General features: G+C 41.0%; 1 protein-coding gene across 4 annotated transcripts in view; it reads left to right on the forward strand.

Moving 5' to 3' along the window:
* Nucleotides 1-8,892: 8,892 nt before the first annotated feature.
* Nucleotides 8,893-22,068, forward strand: part of LOC110524325 (phospholipid phosphatase 2) — a 28,372-nt gene continuing 15,196 nt past the window's right edge. Inside the window, exon 1 of one of the 4 annotated variants that reach the window (XM_021603863.3) lies at nucleotides 8,893-9,502. In XM_021603863.3, the coding sequence (XP_021459538.1) occupies nucleotides 9,442-9,502 (61 nt within the window). In that variant the 5' untranslated portion in view covers nucleotides 8,893-9,441. The remainder of the gene's footprint in view (nucleotides 9,503-22,068) is intronic. The other 3 variants (XM_021603865.3, XM_021603864.3, XM_036978073.2) reach the window with 3 other exon arrangements.

Below are 22,068 nucleotides of genomic sequence, written 5' to 3' on the forward strand. Positions count from 1 at the left end.
CTGTGCGTGATTTCCTGAAAGACAGGAATGTCAGTGTTCTGCCATGGCCAGCAAAGAGCCCGGATCTCAATCCCATTGAGCACGTCTGGGACCTGTTAGATCGGAGGGTGAGGGCTAGGGCCATTTCCCCCAGAAATGTCCGGGAACTTACAGGTGCCTTGGTGGAAGAGTGGGGTAACATCTCACAGCAAGAACTGGCAAATCTGGTGCAGTCCATGAGGAGGAGATGCACTGCAGTACTTAATGCAGCCACACCAGATACTGACTGTTACTTTTGATTTTGACCCCCTCTTTGTTCAGGGACACATTATTCAATTTCTGTTAGTCACATGTCTGTGGAACTTGTTCAGTTTATGTCTCAGTTGTTGAATCTTGTTATGTTCATACAAATATTTACACATGTTAAGTTTGCTGAAAATAAATGCAGTTGACAGTGAGAGGATGTTTCTTTTTTTGTTGAGTTTAGTACTATGGGAGCCAGAGGAGGCTGGTGGAAGGAGCTATGAGGACAGGCTCATTAATGGCTGGAATAGAATAAATGGAATGGAGTCAAATGTGGTTTCCATATGTTTGATACCACTCCATTTATTCCATTCCAGTCGTTACAACAGACGCAGGTAATACACAGTGTCAAATACAAATACAAGACTATACACACGTTTAACACAAATCTTACTTTACATCCTTAGGTCTCTCTCTCCCCTCATTGAAGCTGCCCACCCCAGGAGCAGGTGTGTGGCCCACTGTCATCTCCAATCTGTCAGTTACTGTAGGACTATATAATGTATCCAGTGTGATGTGTATAATATGTACAATGCCTTAAGAAAATATTAATACCCCTTGACATATTCCACATTTTGTTGTGTTACTCATTTCAAATGAGATTAAAAGTGAACCTGTTTTTGGAAATGTTTGCAAATGTATTGAAAATTAAATACAGAAATATCTCATTTACGTAAGTATTCACACCCCTGATTCAATACATGTTAGAATCACCTTTGGCCTCGTTTACATCTGTGAGTCTTTCTAGGTAAGTCTAAGAGCTTTGCACACCTGGATTGTATAATATTTGCACATTATTCTTTTACATTTTTTTGAAGCTCTGTCATGTTGGTTGTTGATCATTGCTAGACAGCCATTTTCAAGTCTTGCCATTGATTTTCAAGGCAATTTAGGTCAAAACTGTAACTAGGCGACTCAGGAACATTAATTGTTGTCTTGGTAAGCATCTCCCAGTGTCTGTTGGAAAGCAGACTGAACCAGGTTTTCCTCTAGGATTTTGTCTGTGCTTAGCTCTATTCTGTTTCTTTTTATCCTAAAATACTCAATAGTCATGCCAATGACAAGCATACCCATAACATAATGAAGCCACCACCATGCTTGAAAATATTAAGAGTGGTACTCAGTGATGTGTTCTTTGATTTGTCCCAAACATAACGCTTTGTATTCAGGACATAAAGTTAATTTCTTTGCTACATTTTTTGCTGTTTTACTTCAGTGCCTTATTGCAAACAAGATGCATGTTTTGGAGTGTTTTTTTTATTCTGTACAGATTTTCTTTTCACTCTGTCATTTAGGTTAGTATTGTGGATAACTACAATGTTGTTGATCCATCCTCAGTTTTCTCCTATCACAGCCATTAAACTAACTGTTTTAAAGTCAACCATTGGACTCATGGTGAAATCCCTTAGTGGTTTTCTTCCTCTCCAGCAACTGAGTTACAAAGGACGCCTGTATCTTTTTAGTGACTGGGTATATTGATACACCATTCAAAGTGTAATTAATACCTTCACCATGCTCAAAGGGATATTCAATGTCTGAGATTTCATTTTTACCCATCTACCAATAGGTGTGGCATTGGAAAACCTCCCTGGTCTTTGTGGTTGAATCTGTTCTAAATTCACTGCTCGACTGCGGGACCTGACAGAGAAATGTATGTGTGGGGTACAGAGATGAGGTAGTCGTTCAAAAATCATGTTAAACACTTTTATTACACACAGAGTGAATCCATGTAACTTGTTAAGCAATCTTTACTCCTGTACTTATTTAGGCTTGCCATAACAAAGGGGTTGAATACTTATTGACTGAAGAAGTTTCAGCTTTTCATTTTTTATTAATTTGTAAAGATTTGTAAAAACATAATTCCACTTTGACATGGGGTATTGTGTGTAGGCCAGTGACACAAAATCTAAATGTAAGCCATTTTAAATTCAGGCTGTAGAACAACAATGTGGAAAGAGTCCAGGGGTATGAATACTTTCTAAAGGCACCGTGTGTCTACAGCAGGTGTTGGCATTAAGTTTTTGTCCGTTTTTTACACCATACAGTGCATTTGGAAGGTATTCAGACCCCTTGACTTTTTCCACATTTTGTTATGTTACAGCCTTATTCTAAAATGAATTCAATAGTTTTTTTCCCTCAATCTACACACCATACCCCATACTGAAAAAGCAAAAACTGTTTTTTAGAAAACTTTATTTACATAAGTTCAGACCCTTTACTCAGTACTTTGTTAAAGCACCTTATGCAGCAATTACAGCCTCGAGTCTTCTTGGGTTTGGAGCTACAAGCTTGGCACAACCGTATTTGAGGGGTTCTCCCATTATTCTCTGTATATCCTTTCAAGCTCTGCCAGGTTGGATGGGGAGCCTCGATGCACAGCTATTTTCAGGTCTCTCCAGAGATGTTCGATCGGGTTCAAGTCCGGGCTCTGGCTGGGCCACTCAAGGACATTGAGACTTGTCCCGAAGCCACTCCTATGTTGTCTTGGCTGTGTGCTTAGGGTCATTGCCCTGTTGGAAGGTGAACCTTCGCCCCAGTCTGAGGTCCTGAGCTCTCTGGAGCAGGTTTTCATCAAGGATCTCTCTGTACTTTTCTCCGTTCATCTTTCCCTCAACTCTGACTAGTCTCCCAGTCTCTGATGCTGAAAAACATCCCCACAACTTGATGCTGCCACAACCATGCTTCACTATAGGGATGGTGGCAGGTTTCCTCCAGGTTTGACGCTTGGCATTCAGGCCAAAGTGTTCAATCTTGGTTTCACCAGAGAATCTTGTTTTTCATGGTCTGAGAGTCCTTTAGGTGCCTTTTGGCAAACTCCAAGTAGGCTGTCATGTGCCTTTTTACTGAGGAGTGGCTTCGGTCTGGCTACTCTACCCTAAAGGCCTGATTGGTGGAGTGCTGCAGAGATGGGAGAACCTACCAGAAATGAGATGGTTGTCCATCTGGAAGCTTCTCCCATCTCCACAGAGGAACTCCGGAGCTCTGTCAGAGTGACCATCGGGTTCTTTGTCACCTCCCTGACCAAGGCCCTTCTCCCCAGATTGTTCAGTTTGGCCTGGAGTACCGTTCAGCCTGTAGTTTGGGCAGACATGAGATGAGTGACTTTGCTGTGGAAGGTGAGGTGGCACTATGCTAGAGCTAGTCACTCTGCTCTATCAGGTCCATTTAATTTTAAAGTGTCTACATGCGTATTCTATAAACATTCAGTTTGAGTTGTCTTTGTGTGTCTTGCAGTCCCCGCCCAAGAGTCAGGTGAAATGCTCAGTCCTGTGGTACTGAGGGTTTCCAGAATGCACTGCACACAGGTGACTGCAATGCCCTGAGTATGTCCGACACTTCCTGTCACCTGACCCTATCCCCACAGGTACAGACTCTGACTATATTTGACCATTGATGTCAATACCTTTGCAACATATTAAGATGATAGCGTTGTGCAGATCTTGATATGAAGTTGAACAAATGCCCAGAAACTTGCATAGTTTTAGTTGTATTGTGTCCAATATGTATGCAATGTAAAATGGTACATATGTCTTAACTGATGGTATGAATTCTCAGCACCCAAGGCCCTATTTGGTGATGTAATCAGGGAAAACTCTGGGCCCTACCATTTACAGTATACAGTGGGGCAAAAAAGTATTTAGTTAGCCACAAATTGTGCAAGTTCTTCCACTTAAAAAGATGAGAGAGGCCTGTAATTTTCATCGTAGGTACACTTCAACTATGACAGACAAAATGAGGGAAAAAAATGCAGAAAATCATTGTAGGATTTTTAATGAATTGATTTGCAAATTATGGTGGAAAATAAGTATTTGGTCAATAACAAAAGTTTATCTCACTACTTTGTTATATACCCTTTGTTGGCAATGACAGAGGTCAAACGTTTTCTGAAAGTCTTCACAAGGTTTTCACACACTGTTGCTGGTATTTTGGCCCATTCCTCCATGCAGATCTCCTCTAGAGCAGTGATGTTTTGGGGCTGTTGCTGGGAAACACAGACTTTCAACTCCCTCCAAAGATTTTCTATGGGGTTGAGATCTGGAAACTGGCTAGGCCACTCCAGGACCTTGAAATGCTTCTTACGAAGCCACTCTTTCGTTGCCCGGGCGGTGTGTTTGGGATCATTGTCATGCTGAAAGACCCAGCCACGTTTCATCTTCTATGCCCTTGCTGATGGAAGGAGGTTTTCACTCAAAATCTCACGATACATGGCCCCATTCATTATTTCCTTTACACGGATCAGTCGTCCTGGTCCCTTTGCAGAAAAACAGCCTCAACGCATGGCGTTTCCACCCCCATGCTTCACAGTAGGTATGGTGTTCTTTGGATGCAACTCTGCATTCTTTGTCCTCCAAACACGACGAGTTGAGTTTTTACCAAAAAGTTATATTTTGGTTTCATCGGACCATATGACATTCTCCCAATCTTCTTCTGGATCATCCAAATGCTCTCTAGCAAACTTCAGACGGGTCTGGACATGTACTGGCTTAAGCAGGGGGACACATCTGGCACTGAAGGATTTGAGTCCCTGGCGGCGTAGTGTGTTACTGATGGTAGGCTTTGTTACTTTGGTCCCAGCTCTCTGCAGGTCATTCACTAGGTCCCACCGTGTGGTTCTGGGATTTTTGCTCACCGTTCTTGTCATCATTTTGACCCCAAGGGGTGAGATCTTGCGTGGAGCCCCAGATCGAGGGAGATTATCAGTGGTCTTGTATGTCTTCCATTTCCTAATAATTGCTCCCATAGTTGATTTCTTCAAACCAAGCTGCTTACCTATTGCAGATTCAGTCTTCCCAGCCTGGTGCAGGTCTACAATTTGTTTTCTGGTGTCCTTTGACAGCTCTTTGGTATTGGCCATAGTGGAGTTTGGAGTGTGACTGTTTGAGGTTGTGGATAGGTGTCTTTTATACTGATAACAAGTTCAAACAGGTGCCATTAATACAGGTAACGAGTGGAGGACAGAGGAGCCTCTTAAAGAAGAAGTTATAGGTCTGTGAGAGCCAGAAATCTTCCTTGTTTGTAGGTGACCAAATACTTATTTTCCACCATAATTTGCAAATAAATTCATTAAAAATCCTACGATGTGATTTTCTGGATTTGTCTGTCATAGTTGAAGTGTACCCATGATGAAAATTACAGGCCTCTCTCATCTTTTTAAGTGAGAGAACTTGCACAATTGGTGGCTGACTAAATACTTTTTTGCCCCACTGTATGTGTTGTATGTACAAAGACTTGACAGACAAGTATGTGCTGTTGCATGGAATGACATTATAAACATGGGTGGGAGTATTGTTGTTGTCAGAGGGCGTGTGGCCGGAGCTGTGCTACAGCTAGACTGAGGCCTGAGTATGGTGCAGTGACTGGGTATGAGCTGTCAGTACAAGCCTGCACCAGGCAAGGAGGTAAAATACACACACACACACACAACACAAACCTAATGTATGTCCTAGGCTTTAGCTCAGCTCATTCATTGATTTATCAGTAGCTGTCACAATAATGAATACATTTTTGTGTGGATGTATTGTATTCCTTTATACTCACCCTTTTACACTGATCTTCAGCCCGCTCTGTTGGCCCAAAGGCAGTGGTGCAGAACCTGAGCAGAAGTTGTCCTGCAGTGGGAGTCTGTTCCTCTGGAGCAGAGGTATGGCTTCAGCTGCAACTACAGCCTCTACGTCCAGATTGAAGAGGAAATCTTGAGGTTGTAGTTACACCAGGAGAACGGCTGTGGTACCAGTTGAGTGGTTTGTCTGGACTGTACAGGATCCACATGGAAGGAGTCCTGCTGGTCCAACGGCTGTAGGGGAGGACTACGACAGGCAGAGATGTTGGAACTATTCTATTGACTTCCTCCATTGGAGTAGACAGTTGTCCATCCATATGTGTGTGTTTATGTGCACTTGTGCATGTGTTTGTGGATGTTAATCCATATGTGTGTCTGTATGTTGTGTGTGTTTGTTCCAATCCAGAGGGCATTGATTCAGTGGACACCATCCTGCTGTGTTCCATTCCTGCTATGCTCACTGTCCTGATACTGCTGACCTGCCTACATTGGAGACAGAGGTGAGAGAGCCATAGAGAGAGCAGCCTAGATGGCCTGCAGTGCAACTCTCCCCATGTCTTATCAGCCTGCTGCATTCTACCAGACCCACATGTTTCCTCGGCTGATTAGCAGCAGACTGCAGACTGGCCTCCACTTAGTCTGAGAGTCTGATAACAGTGTCTGTTCTCTGCAGGATAAAGCAGAATCTATGACCTTAAGTCCCTGACCCTGCACATAGTAGCCTGTCAACCTGGAACTCCGAGACTAAATACACAACAGTCTTTTTCATTGACGGGGTGGGTACTTTTGAATGCCAGATAGCAAAATGGGACTGTGCACTACAAAATGGAAAAACACAGATCCACTACACATATCTGTAGATAAATGCTCTCATTGAAGATCTCTGGAAGTCAAAAGAAACTACACAGAGTAGGACTCATTTTGTAAAAGTATTATTTTCATTGATTACTCTGTATTGCACTTTAATGCTATTGTTAGTCTAACCAATATTACAAGTTATTATTAGAATTTCAAATACAGCCCCATGTCCCCACTCACCCAGTAGGGGGCAGAAACCTATTGATTTTGAATGCACAATGAACAAAAATATAAACGCAACATGTAAAAAGTGTTGGTCCCATGTTTCATGATCTGATTTTTTATTTATTTAAAGTTACATATGCAAAAGCTTATTTCTTTCAATTATTTTGCACATCGGTGTTAGTGAGTGTCTCCTTTGCCAAGATAATTCATTCACTTGTATATCAAGAAGGGGGGTGCTGAGGAGTATTTCTGTCTGTGTAATAAATCAAATCAAATTTTATTTGTCACATGCGCCAAATACAACAGGTGACCTTACAGTGAAATGCTTACTTACAAGCCCTTAATCAACAATGCAGTTAAGAAAAATACCCCCCCAAACAATGTCATAAAAGTAACAAATAATTAAAGAGCAGCAGTAAAATAAGGCGCTATTGTGGAGAAAAACTAATTCTCATTGGCTGGACCTGGCTCCCCAGTGGGTGGGCCTATGCCCACCCATGGCTGCACCCCTGCCCAGTCATGTGAAATCCATAGATTAGGTCCTAATGAATTTATTTCAACTGACATTTCCTTACATGAACTGTAACTCAGTAAAATCTTTGAAATTGTTGCATGTCAGTATAAGTGTTAGTACCATTTCTTAGGATGTCTGATCCCTGGCTGCTATATTTTGAAACTGTATTTACTGTTCCTTGTTTTTCTATCAGATTTCCTGAGTTTGTTTCTGTTATAACACACTGGGGTTTTCATTGTGTCTTACTGTGCTTTCTGGCAAAGTCAAAGTGCAAGGCCACATGAAAAGTACTTCAAAATATATTAATCATATGTACTATATAAAAACGTTTACAAATATATGCTGAAATATCGTCTTATCTACTGATGCATGTCTAACTCCTGGTATTTAGCTACTCTTGTGTTATGAGCGAGGCTAGAAGGCATTAACCTTACCCCCAGTCTAGTCCTAATGAAGAAACAGAAATCCTTCAATTATCCCTGCTCCTTGGAGTCCTGCTGTTGCTTGGTAATGTTAATTATACAGTCCCAGCAGGATTTGTAAAAGTAATTTTGCTTTTGTAAAACTGTAAATTTGTCTTGTTTCGCAGATTATTAATGTTTCCACATACTGAGCCCATTACTCAGCGTGGGTCCACCCCGCTTTGATTAATGCCCACAACTAATGTCACATTTAGACCCAATTTCGTTTTTACTACCCAGCGTCAACCGGCCAACTTCAGTCACGTGTGAGTCAGTATGCCTAGGGCTTTTTTGTTGTTGGAGGATAGCATGTTAAATACTGTACAGCATACTGAATTAAGGGTCAGGCACTGTATGGAAATATGTGCACATGTTATTCAAGTAAGCAATATTGACCCAGTACAGTGAAACTATGCATGGGGTGTAGAGCTGGGAAGATTAAACGAAAATGATCCACCCCTGGCCATACCGATCACTTATCGCAGGCATTTTTGCTGATATCGTTATTTACGTTAAGTAGCCTATACTAGAGAAATGTTAAGTTTGAAATGAAATAAGTTTGTTAATATGGATGATGGCACAATTGATGGATACAACCATCAACCTAGTAGGAGTAGTTTAAAGGATAATAAATTAATAAAACTGCACATTGTTATAAACTAATCGTCATATTTATTGTTATTACATATATTCAGGTAATTTATCGTAATATCCATATCGCCCAGCTCTAATGGCGTGCCTGCTGAGGTCTGTAGCCTACTGGCTAGAGTCGATAGATTTTGGTTATGTCATGATTGAATATAAGATATTGTTATTGCCATGTTTGGAGTGATAAATTATTACTTGCCTTGAATGCCCTCAAGGCAATATCATATAACAACTCTAATTAAGATATAAAACATTATTTATCACACTTGTCAACATGAATGTAGTACCATGGGTTTCCCCCAAATTCCCAGTAAGTTTACACCGATCTATGGAAATGCTCTTAAATATCCCCAAAGTTGTATGGCTCATTTATCAATAAATACACAGTACAGTGAAGTTCATCCGCCTCCACACAAATCAGCTGCTGTCCACTGTAGGCTACTAAAACTAAATACTTTATCACCAGCAAGACAGACTTCTGCTCAGCTTTCTTTTATTATTGCTGTCAGTGTCAATTCTTAAATTCAAATTTGGAGCAGATAATGTAGGCCTACTATTCGACGTCAGATTGTGGGAGTAAAAAAAATGCAAGGAAGTGGGAAGGAGGGATCTGTGGCGTGGAGGGTTGTATTGGTTTGTAGGACGCCTCAACTACTGTAAAAACGAAGGTTTATTTTTCAAGCCTGTCATTACAACCAAATATGAGGGTAAGAATTTAACACTGTCGCCGATTGAGATGACTAGAGTCTGAGTTTGGACATTTTTCGCACTTCAAAATTGCACACATAGGTGTCAACATCTGTGGGCAGGTAGGAAAGTAGCTTTAAATCCGGAAGAACTCGCAATACAGGTTGGCTGTATACGTTTTACTCAGCGGACTCAATGGCAACACTCGTAAACTAAGTTTCCAAACACGTGTCTGATCAACTGGCAGCCTCTATCAATAGAATAAAATGATGGATTTGAGAAAAAAGAAGATGTATGTCTTGGTGGACGTGATGTGCGTGGCAGTAGGTAAGTAGCCTACAGTAGCGACAGTGCATCAATTTCACACTGCGCTTGAACATAGAAACGATTCTATAGTCTACACAAGCCAGACTTATGCATGTTCCTCGATAGCATATTAATTTGAGTTTTGGACTGATGAAGTACCAATTGATGTCAAATAGAACGGTTATCCACCCAGCTAACAACAAACGTAAACACAACTTTAGAGCACTTTCCTTTGAGTCTCAAGTTATTACCTAACGTTTTCATAGGAACGTACCAGTTATGTGCAAGACATTTTTCAAAAAGACCATTCCATTATTGTCAAATATACAACGGGTGGGTCTAATCCTTATAGGCTACTCTTACCCTACTGTAACGAAAGCTGGTTCAACAGCAATGTGTCCGGTGTCTTTCTTATCTTATCCTGGCCATTCTTTAGCCAAGTAGCCTATCCATAAAAGGTTTATAAATATATCTACTCGTGAGGCTTTTGCGTGACATAGGCCTGCCTACCTGCAGTGCATATTTGTATTTATTAAGGATCCACATTAGCCAAGGCTGTAGCTATTCTTCCTTGGGTCCAGCAACATTATGGCAGGTATATACAATTTAAAATATTACATGACATTTCATAACACTTTTCACAACACATTAAGTGTGTTCCCTAAGGTCACTCTACTATCACATATCTACAATACAAAATCCATGTGTACATGTGTAGAGGGCGTGCTAGTAATTTAAACAGACACCTCGGTGCATTCAGCATGTCAACACTTCTTACAAAAACAAGTAGTGATGATGTCAATCTGTCCTCCACTTTCAGCCATGAGAGCTTTAGATGCATATTATTAATGTTAGTACTCTGTGTACATTTTAAGGGTAAGCGGTGCTGCCCTGTTCTGAGCCAATTGTAGTTTCCCAGAGGTCTCTGTGTGGCACCTGACTACACAACTGAATATTAGTTCAGGTGTGACAACTAGAAGCCTGTAGGACCTGCCTTGTTGATAGTGTTGTTAAAAAGGCAGAGTAGCGCTTTATTATGGACAGACTTCTCCCTATTTTAGCTACTGTTGTATCAACATGTTTTGACCATGACAATTTACAATCCAGGGTTACTCCAAGTAGTTTTGGTCACCTCAACTTGCTCAATTTCCACATTATTTCTTACAAGATTATGTTGAGGTTTAGTGAATGATTTGTCCGAAATACAGCCTGAAGGAGGAGAGATTACTAGAAACGAATTTGGTTGACTCTTTTAACTGGATTAATTGTCAGAGTAGAGGACCTTGTGCATTTCAGGTAAAATAACAACCCAATGTTTATATCCCAGGACAAATTAGCTAGCAACAGCAAGCTAGCTAGCTAAATTGCCAAAACGTTTAATGCTTTTTGACCTGTCCCCAAATTAATGTAATTGGTTCAGAGTTTGTTTTGATATTTAAACTTGCGTGCCCCTATTGCGTCTGGTGTGGGTGGACAAAATCAACATGCAGACACATGCACGTGTGCAGTCTGGTCAGCATGTAAGAAATATTGACTTGTGCCTTTGTAATTCTGTTATCAAAAACCCACATATCTTTAAGATATTTTCTAATTTCTCTCACTCATGAGGAGGGAGGATAATGAAAGTTCACAGTAACAGGTAAAGTTACACCTTTTAGTGTCAATTTTGTTGAGTTATTAAATCTCAATACACAGGGCCTCCCGAGTGGCAGAAAGGCGTCACTACAGACCCGGGTTCGATCCCGGGCTGTATCAGAACTGGCCGTGATTGAGAGTCCAATAGGGAGGCGCACAATTGGCCCAGCATCATCCGGGTTAGGGGAGGGTTGGCCGGGGGGGGCTTTACTTGGCTAACCGCGCTGTAGCAGCTCCTTGTGGCGGGCCGGGCACCTGCAGGCTGACCTTGGTCGTCAGTTGAACAATGTTTCCTCAGACACATTGGTGCGGCTGGCTTCCATAAGCGGGTGCGTGTTAAGAAGTGCTGTTTGGTGGGTCTTGTTTCGGAGGGAGCATGACTCAACCTTTGCCTCCCGAGCCCGTTGGGGAGTTGCAGCGATGAGACATGATTGAAATTGGAGAGAAAAAGTGGATAAAATAGAAAAACTCAATATCCCACCATTGGCAAAAAAACATTTATTTTTATTTAAGCTATATTAAATCAAATCCAGATAGTTATTCATTTTAGCGGTTGACCAAAATCATAGATTCGATAAGATTGACAGACGTAGTAATACAAATGGCAAATTTAGGGAGCCTCCAAAGATGCTAATGCAGCTGCAATATACTGAGAAGTATTCCCTTTTTGCTGGGAGGGAAGGGAAAGGAGGAGGTTTATATGAGTTGCAATCTGGGAGGGCTCTTGGGAAATGTTTTTTTTTCTTTTTACATATTCTATGCGGATTATTGATTACTCATCTAAACTCAGAAAAAAAAGAAACGTCCCTTTTTTAGGACCCTGTCTTTCAATGATAATTCGTAAAAATCCAAATAACTTCACAGATCTTAATTGAAAAGGGTTTTAACACTGTTTCCCATGCTTGTTCAATGAACCATAAATAATTAATGAACATGCACCTGTGGAACAGTCATTAAGACACTAACAGCTTACAGATGGAAGGCAATTAAGGTCATAGTTATGAAAACGTAGGCCTTTCTACTGACTCTGAAAAACACCAAAAGAAAGATGCCCGGGGTCCCTGCTCATCTGTGTGAACGTGCCTTAGGCATGCAATAAATTGCAATGTCCGTACTGTGAGACTTTTTTCTTTAACTTTTGTTGAGAGCCAACAACAATTACAGGTCAAACTCAAGTCATATTACTTAATGGCAAATTAATCCTTTTAATATTTTGCAGCTCTCACAAAGCGAATACAAGCTAAACCAGTTACGATTTTAAACGATAAAGATAAATGCGCTAATTACAAATAACATGATTAATTACAATTTTAAAAGCTTCTATGAACATTTATTTAAATCAGAATTAATCAACATGGCCTTCTTAGACTCAACAACCCTGAAGCAATTATCAGCAGACAAAAAATAATCACTAAAAACAGAGGTCACCCAAAAATAAATATTAGACATTGTTAAAACATTTGCGCAGAGAAAAGCACCAGGAATGGATGGTAATGTGGGCGCCAGCCCCTGTTTACACAAATGACAACACAAATGTCACTCAATTCTTCCTAGTTCCATGTATCAAACGGTTATTTCTTTTTTTTTACCCCTTTTTCTCCCCAATTTCGTGATATCCAATTGTTTTTTAGTAGCTACCATCTTGTCTCATCGCTACAACTCCCGTACGGGCTCGGGAGAGACGAAGGTTGAAAGTCATGCGTCCTCCGATACACAACCCAACCAAGCCGCACTGCTTCTTAACACAGCGCCATCCAACCCGGAAGCCAGCCGCACCAATGTGTCGGAGGAAACACTGTGCACCTGGCAACCTTGGTTAGCGCACCCCAGCCCGCCACAGGAGTCGCTGGTACGCGATGAGACAAGGATTTCCCTACCGGCCAAACCCTCCCTAATCCGTTACAACAGAGCCCAGAGTCTCTGGTGGCGCAGCTGGCGCTGCAGTACAGCGCCCTTAACCACTGTGCCACCCGGGAGGCCATCAAACGGTTATTTCAATTATATTAAAACCATGAACATCTGTAGAGTCCCCTACTGATTATAGACCAATATGTTAATAAATTGTGATGGGGAAAAAATAACATAGCTTGCACGCGATAGAATGGCAAACATCTTACCAGACTTGATACATATCAGTTAAACAGGGCTTAATAAAAATAGACAAAGAAATACAATAACTTGTTTCAGTTTAATAGAATACATTTGTTTTTATCAATAACAAAAGCTTTCAACCATCTCGAATGGCCTTTTCTATTCAAAACTTTGGAAGCTTTCAACTTTCCAGCTGAAATAAGTAATTTATTAAAAATATTATATAAATGCCCTGAAGCAAAAATATACACACAGTTTATCTGATTTAAATTGCTTTAGAAAGGGGCACAAGTCTGGGATGACCTCTCTCCCCCTTCTTGTTTGCAGGAGGGGGAAGAGAGCTGTTACTGGCAATGTAACCGCTTACCGAAAGAATAAGGCAGTACCCAAACGTAACAGGTATCAGGTATTGGTAAACATGAGTATAAACTAAACTTATTTGCAGATCTCCTGATATACCTGACCAATATTCAAAAGGCAATGCCCCCTTTGCTAAAACTATTTTCAAAAGACTCAAAAATCTCAGGAAATAAAATGAATATGGAAAAAAACTAAATAATGGCAATAGGAAAAAATATATAAGTAACTCCATCTACAGCAATCCTTTATGTGGACCAAACAAATATTAAATACTTAGGATGCTTAAGTGACAACAAATATACAGTATAAAGATATCTTTATTCCATTACTCAACAATATGAATGCAGATCTATATAAATGGTACAATCTTTCTATACATCTTACAGGTAGAATAAACCTCTTCAGAATGGCATGGCTTTTATACTTACTCTCGGTAATACCAATTACCCCACCAAAGATATTCTTTAAATAAGTATACTCCGTAATAAGATTTTATATGGGCAATGCATTCATAGAATAAAAATGAATTTTTTCTAAGTCTGAGGGTGGTTTTAATCTTCCAGACTTGGATTTGTATCAACTTGCTACCCTAGGGTTTTACTTGCGACATATACAGTGCCTTGCGAAAGTATTCGGCCCCCTTGAACTTTGTGACCTTTTGCCACATTTCAGGCTTCAAACATAAAGATATAAAACTGTATTTTTTTGTGAAGAATCAACAACAAGTGGGACACAATCATGAAGGGGAATGACATTTATTGGATATTTCAAACTCTTTTAACAAATCAAAAACTGAAAAATTGGGCGCGCAAAATTATTCAGCCCCTTTACTTTCACTGCAGCAAACTCTCTCCAGAAGTTCAGTGAGGATCTCTGAATGATCCAATGTTGACCTAAATGACTAATGATGATAAATACAATCCACCTGTGTGTAATCAAGTCTTCGTATAAATGCACCTGCACTGTGATAGTCTCAGAGGTCCGTTAAAAGCGCAGAGAGCATCATGAAGAACAAGGAACACACCAGGCAGGTCCGAGATACTGTTGTGAAGAAGTTTACAGCCGGATTTGGATACAAAAAGATTTCCCAAGCTTTAAACATCCCAAGGAGCACTGTGCAAGCGATAATATTGAAATGGAAGGAGTATCAGACCAAATCTACCAAGACCTGGCCGTCCTTCTAAACTTTCAGCTCATACAAGGAGAAGACTGATCAGAGATGCAGCCAAGAGGCCCATGATCACTCTGGATGAACTGCAGAGATCTACAGCTGAGGTGGGAGACTCTGTCCATAGGACAACAATCAGTCGTATATTGCACAAATCTGGCCTTTATGGAAGAGTGGCAAGAAGAAAGCCATTTCTTAAAGATATCCATAAAAAGTGTTGTTTAAAGTTTGCCACAAGCCACCTGGGAGACACACCAAACATGTGGAAGAAGGTGCTCTGGTCAGATGAAACCAAAATTGAACTTTTTGGCAACAATGCAAAACGTTATGTTTGGCGTAAAAGCAACACCCTGAACACACCATCCCCACTGTCAAACATGGTGGTGGCAGCATCATGGTTTGGGCCTGCTTTTCTTCAGCAGGGACAGGGAAGATGGTTAAAATTTATGGGAAGATGGATGGAGCCAAATACAGGACCATTCTGGAAGAAAACCTGATGGAGTCTGCAAAAGACCTGAGACTGGGACGGAGATTTGTCTTCCAACAAGACAATGATCCAAAACATAAAGCAAAATCTACAATGGAATGGTTCAAAAATAAACATATCCAGGTGTTAGAATGGCCAAGTCAAAGTCCAGACCTGAATCCAATCGAGAATCTGTGGAAAGAACTGAAAACTGCTGTTCACAAATGCTCTCCATCCAACCTCACTGAGCTCGAGCTGTTTTGCAAGGAGGAATGGGAAAAAATGTCAGTCTCTCGATGTGCAAAACTGATAGAGACATACCCCAAGCGACTTACAGCTGTAATCGCAGCAAAAGGTGGCGCTACAAAGTATTAACTTAAGGGGGCTGAATAATTTTGCACGCCCAATTTTTCAGTTTTTGATTTGTTAAAAAAGTTTGAAATATCCAACAAATGTCGTTTCACTTCATGATTGTGTCCCACTTGTTGTTGATTCTTCACAAAAAAAATACAGTTTTATATCTTTATGTTTGAAGCCTGAAATGTGGCAAAAGATCGCAAAGTTCAAGGGGGCCGAATACTTTCGCAAGGCACTGTAGTTAGTTAAATGCACTAAAGAGTAACATGTTGAAGATGCACATACTCATCCCCAAAATCTTTTTATGTGTCTATTTTCAAACCATGAAGCTAAGAACATTAAATTAAATGAATTCTAGAAGAACCAATATCACTCCCTAAAAACTGCAACCTTATGGAACAATCCTTGGATCGCTTTTCAGAATTCACCGATAAATTGGTCCACAAGGAAAACTAAAGGCATAGAAACCGTAAATATTGTCAAAGACAAGACTCCAGTCACCCAAGTCATAGACTGTTCTCTCTACTACCGCATGGCAAGCGGTACCGGAGCTCTAAGTCCCCCGTATATATAACCTCATTATTTTTATGGAATCTTCTTGTAACTTTTTTAAACTTTCGTTTAATTAGTAAATATTTTCTTAACTCTATTCCTTGAACTGCATTGTTGGTTAAGGTCTGTTGTAGTCGGCGCATGTGACATATGATTTGATAATAGAAACATTTACAATTTTGGATTAACCAATGTATATATTTTCAAATACATTCAACTTGAAAGTTTTATCACAAAATCGAATTGAAACCTTTTGGACATCAGAGCAATCTTGAGGGAATCTTATTTGAGTCAGAAAATTATATTCATATGATAAGTTGGCTCTCTGCAATTTTTTTATTTTATAGCTTATCAAACTCTTTAAAAAATATATATACTTACTGAAATTGGCACAATAGGGAGGGAATGTTGGAACATAACTAACGAAATTAGTTAATGAAAATGTACGCTTAATCCATTATAAATTAATGTATAGAATGTATTATACAAGAGACAAAATTCACATTATACAGCACAACAGCAGAGTCATGTCTAAAGTGTAAAACTAACAATTACTAAATAATCCATGCCTTCTGGGAATGTTATAAAGTCCGAACATTGGCTGTCAGAAGTATTACAATGTAAATGTGCTGTTAATCTGTCTGTCTGCATATTTCAAGGCATATGAGTGAGTTTACCTGACGGTTTGGACGATATTTTTCTCGTCAATCTTAAAAAAGCGTATACTTAACTGGAAGTCAACCAATCCTCCATTGTTAACGCAATGAGAAGGTCAACAGCTTTATTATTGTGGGTGAGATTATCCAAAAAAGTGTGTGGGCGACGGAGAGAAACAAAATGGTGCAGTTTGAGGCAATGGGGCGTAAAGTGGTGTGGGCGCTGGAGAGAAACAAAATGGTGCAGTTTGAGGCAATGGGGCGTAAAGTGGTGTGGGCGCTGGAGTAGGGGTGTGAGTCTGGGCAGGTGTAATGTAGTTGATGTTTGTATGATGATGTTTGCATGTATATGTTTTATATTGTTTATACAATATTAAATAAAATCCTACGCCCCAAAAAATGTATTTGGTAACGGAATTACAAAAACAATTGTAACGGAATTACTGCAAAAGAATGGCTACAATTGCAAATCATAATAGTCCACAGTTGGGTCACCTTATACTGTCCTCCCTTCCACTGGCATACTGTTATATTCAGCTCATAGTGTCACCTTATACTGTCCTCCCTTCCACTGGCATACTGTTATATTCAGCTCATAGTGTCACCTTATACTGTCCTCCCTTCCACTGGCATACTGTTATATTCAGCTCATAGTGTCACCTTATACTGTCCTCCCTTCCACTGGCATACTGTTATATTCAGCTCATAGTGTCACCTTATACTGTCCTCCCTTTCATTGGCATACTGTTATATTCAGCTCATAGTGTCACCTTATACTGTCCTCCCTTTCATTGGCATACTGTTATATTCAGCTCATAGTGTCACCTTATACTGTCCTCCCTTCCACTGGCATACTGTTATATTCAGCTCATAGTGTCACCTTATACTGTCCTCCCTTCCACTGGCATACTGTTATATTCAGCTCATAGTGTCACCTTATACTGTCCTCCCTTCCACTGGCATACTGTTATATTCAGCTCATAGTGTCACCTTATACTGTCCTCCCTTTCATTGGCATACTGTTATATTCAGCTCATAGTGTCACCTTATACTGTCCTCCCTTCCACTGGCATACTGTTATATTCAGCTCATAGTGTCACCTTATACTGTCCTCCCTTCCACTGGCATACTGTTATATTCAGCTCATAGTGTCACCTTATACTGTCCTCCCTTTCATTGGCATACTGTTATATTCAGCTCATAGTGTCACCTTATACTGTCCTCCCTTCCACTGGCATACTGTTATATTCAGCTCATAGTGTCACCTTATACTGTCCTCCCTTCCACTGGCATACTGTTATATTCAGCTCATAGTGTCACCTTATACTGTCCTCCCTTTCATTGGCATACTGTTATATTCAGCTCATAGTGTCACCTTATACTGTCCTCCCTTCCACTGGCATACTGTTATATTCAGCTCATAGTGTCACCTTATACTGTCCTCCCTTCCACTGGCATACTGTTATATTCAGCTCATAGTGTCACCTTATACTGTCCTCCCTTTCACTGGCATACTGTTATATTCAGCTCATAGTGTCACCTTATACTGTCCTCCCTTCCACTGGCATACTGTTATATTCAGCTCATAGTGTCACCTTATACTGTCCTCCCTTCCACTGGCATACTGTTATATTCAGCTCATAGTGTCACCTTATACTGTCCTCCCTTCCACTGGCATACTGTTATATTCAGCTCATAGTGTCACCTTATACTGTCCTCCCTTCCACTGGCATACTGTTATATTCAGCTCATAGTGTCACCTTATACTGTCCTCCCTTTCATTGGCATACTGTTATATTCAGCTCATAACTGTTTTCTTTCTGTTGTCTGTTGGTGAAACCAAGAGTCAAAACAGTCTGTCTGGACAACCCCTCACTCTCTTACTGTCACCTCTCCCGGCTCTTACTGTCATCTCTCCCGGCTCTTACTGTCACCTCTCCCGGCTCTTACTGTCACCCACCCCGGCTCTTACTGTCACCTACCCCCTGTCTATCCATGTACTGTAACCAGCATCCTCACCCACCAACACTGGACGTCCATGGAGGTAAACTATTTGGTTAGTCCACCCTGGCCTTGATGTTAATGTCACCTCTCCCAGCTCTTACTGTAACCAGCATCCTCACCCACCAACACTGGACGTCCATGGAGGTAAACTATTTGGTTAGTCCACCCTGGCCTTGATGTTAATGTCACCTCTCCCAGCTCTTACTGTAACCAGCGTCCTCACCCACCGACACTGGACGTCCATGGAGGTAAACTATTTGGTTAGTCCACCCTGGCCTTGATGTTAATGTCACCTCTCCCAGCTCTTACTGTAACCAGCGTCCTCACCCACCAACACTGGACGTCCATGGAGGTAAACTATTTGGTTAGTCCACCCTGGCCTTGATGTTAATGTCACCTCTCCCAGCTCTTACTGTAACCAGCGTCCTCACCCACCAACACTGGACGTCCATGGAGGTAAACTATTTGGTTAGTCCACCCTGGCCTTGATGTTAATGTCACCTCTCCCAGCTCTTACTGTAACCAGCGTCCTCACCCACCAACACTGGACGTCCATGGAGGTAAACTATTTGGTTAGTCCACCCTGGCCTTGATGTTAATGTCACCTCTCCCAGCTCTTACTGTAACCAGCGTCCTCACCCACCAACACTGGACGTCCATGGAGGTAAACTATTTGGTTAGTCCACCCTGGCCTTGATGTTAATGTCACCTCTCCCAGCTCTTACTGTAACCAGCATCCTCACCCACCAACACTGGACGTCCATGGAGGTAAACTATTTGGTTAGTCCACCCTGGCCTTGATGTTAATGTCACCTCTCCCAGCTCTTACTGTAACCAGCGTCCTCACCCACCAACACTGGACGTCCATGGAGGTAAACTATTTGGTTAGTCCACCCTGGCCTTGATGTTAATGTCACCTCTCCCAGCTCTTACTGTAACCAGCGTCCTCACCCACCAACACTGGACGTCCATGGAGGTAAACTATTTGGTTAGTCCACCCTGGCCTTGATGTTAATGTCACCTCTCCCAGCTCTTACTGTAACCAGCATCCTCACCCACCAACACTGGACGTCCATGGAGGTAAACTATTTGGTTAGTCCACCCTGGCCTTGATGTTAATGTCACCTCTCCCAGCTCTTACTGTAACCAGCATCCTCACCCACCAACACTGGACGTCCATGGAGGTAAACTATTTGGTTAGTCCACCCTGGCCTTGATGTTAATGTCACCTCTCCCAGCTCTTACTGTAACCAGCATCCTCACCCACCAACACTGGACGTCCATGGAGGTAAACTATTTGGTTAGTCCACCCTGGCCTTGATGTTAATGTCACCTCTCCCAGCTCTTACTGTAACCAGCGTCCTCACCCACCAACACTGGACGTCCATGGAGGTAAACTATTTGGTTAGTCCACCCTGGCCTTGATGTTAATGTCACCTCTCCCAGCTCTTACTGTAACCAGCGTCCTCACCCACCAACACTGGACGTCCATGGAGGTAAACTATTTGGTTAGTCCACCCTGGCCTTGATGTTAATGTCCACCGACTGGACCAAATCTGAACCTATCATAGATGTGAAATACACGTTTGGACAGCACATTACAGTACAGCTGTATTGTACTGCACTGTACTCTATTGTGCTCTGCTGTCCAAACTTGTGAATCCACTTCACTTACTGTAGTCCAATAGCCAAAAGAGATTGTTTCAAACTCAAGGTGCCATTTCGTAGCTGACACCACATTCTTTCTGCAGACATTTGGATCTTATATAAATGTTTTTGGAAAACGTGGTCGCATAAAAACCTCAGGGAGATTTGACTGTGATTCCATTACCAAAGTTGGCATCTGCACAGTTCTTCCACAAAATGCATTTTTTAAAGGATTGTCAGTGGAAATTGTTCAAAGTAATCCAAACCAAATCAATGGTTTGTTAAACTTTTGAAATCAATGGGTTTTTTTTGGCATATATTTTAAAGTGAAAAAACTGAGTCAAAGCGTAATTCCGTTATCCTGGAATTACCCCTAGTCTATAGCTTGCTTATTATGAACGTATCTCACACGTACCATACAATTTACGGGAGCCTAATATGTTTTATTTGTGGAGTACGGACAATATGTTCCTACGCTGCCACTCCCTCTCTCTTTGAGAGGCTGCTGTGCAGTGAGTGCTCCGCCACTGCAAACATTGGCTAGTTCTTGTTTCAGCAACTCTCGCTTCTTTATGGCAGCATAACTATGAAGATTATCACAAATAGTAGGCAGTTTCAAACGACTTAAGGAATAATAGATCCATCTGGCTACTTTTCAGGCAGGGGAGTGTAAACAGCATAAAACCACACAGGCCACACATCTAAAATACATGCAGAAAATATATAATTAATAAAAAAAAAACACTAATATGTATTGAACCATTATCAGGCAATAAAACACGCATAAATCTATACAGGACACACATCTAAAATACATGCAAGAGATATTCAAATGCACACCAAATAAATCGTAAACCATTCCAGGAAATAGGTTTTTGGAGCAGATTATGAAGAGCATGTTCTGAGAATAGGCCTATCCCATCTACATCCCTGCTAGTGATGACACAGCTAGCAAAAAACAAGCAAGTCATCAGATATTGAATGACCTTGTATTCGGACGCACTCTTTTGGACTTGGAAGATAATTATTTGCCCTTGCGTATACAAGGCAGCTCTGTTGTTGAATTCTTCACATCAGGCTTGAAAGTCCTTGTAGGATGTAATCATTTGACTTTTACCACTGTTATTGAATCACAGTGGTAAAACTACAAAATTCTAATCTTGGAATTTTGTGACCGCAGCATTTAGGTCTGTATAATTTGCATATTCAGACCCAACGCGGATAAACCCCATTACTAGAATGTTAAAGATTTCCCACCCCAGGTAGCTGGGATTATATTGTCGTGATTCCTTAACATGTGACGCGCTTGATGTTTGACAGCAGTCAAACTCAGATTACACCTACACACCATGGCTGTTATCGTTGTTATTGGTTTTGCATCGTTCGTTGATAATTCTCATTCTCGTGATGGGCCTTTTCCTTCTGCACTGACTGGGTTTGAGCTTCCTGAAACTCTGTAAAATCATGCAATGTTTGTTTATGGAAATTTGATATGCCTCACTAGTTTCCTCAATATTTGGTTTGCCCAAAATCTCTCAAAGAATGTGCCTCTTTTCCACACTCAATTCCTTTTCAAGGATATTGAAGCAGCTTGACAGGCCAGCTGCTTCAATATTGAATTACTTCAATATGAACTCTGGCTGGGCATTTA

Source organism: Oncorhynchus mykiss, chromosome 5 (assembly GCF_057628025.1).
Source record: "Oncorhynchus mykiss isolate SJ-2025 chromosome 5, ASM5762802v1, whole genome shotgun sequence".
Classification (NCBI taxonomy): domain Eukaryota; kingdom Metazoa; phylum Chordata; class Actinopteri; order Salmoniformes; family Salmonidae; genus Oncorhynchus; species Oncorhynchus mykiss.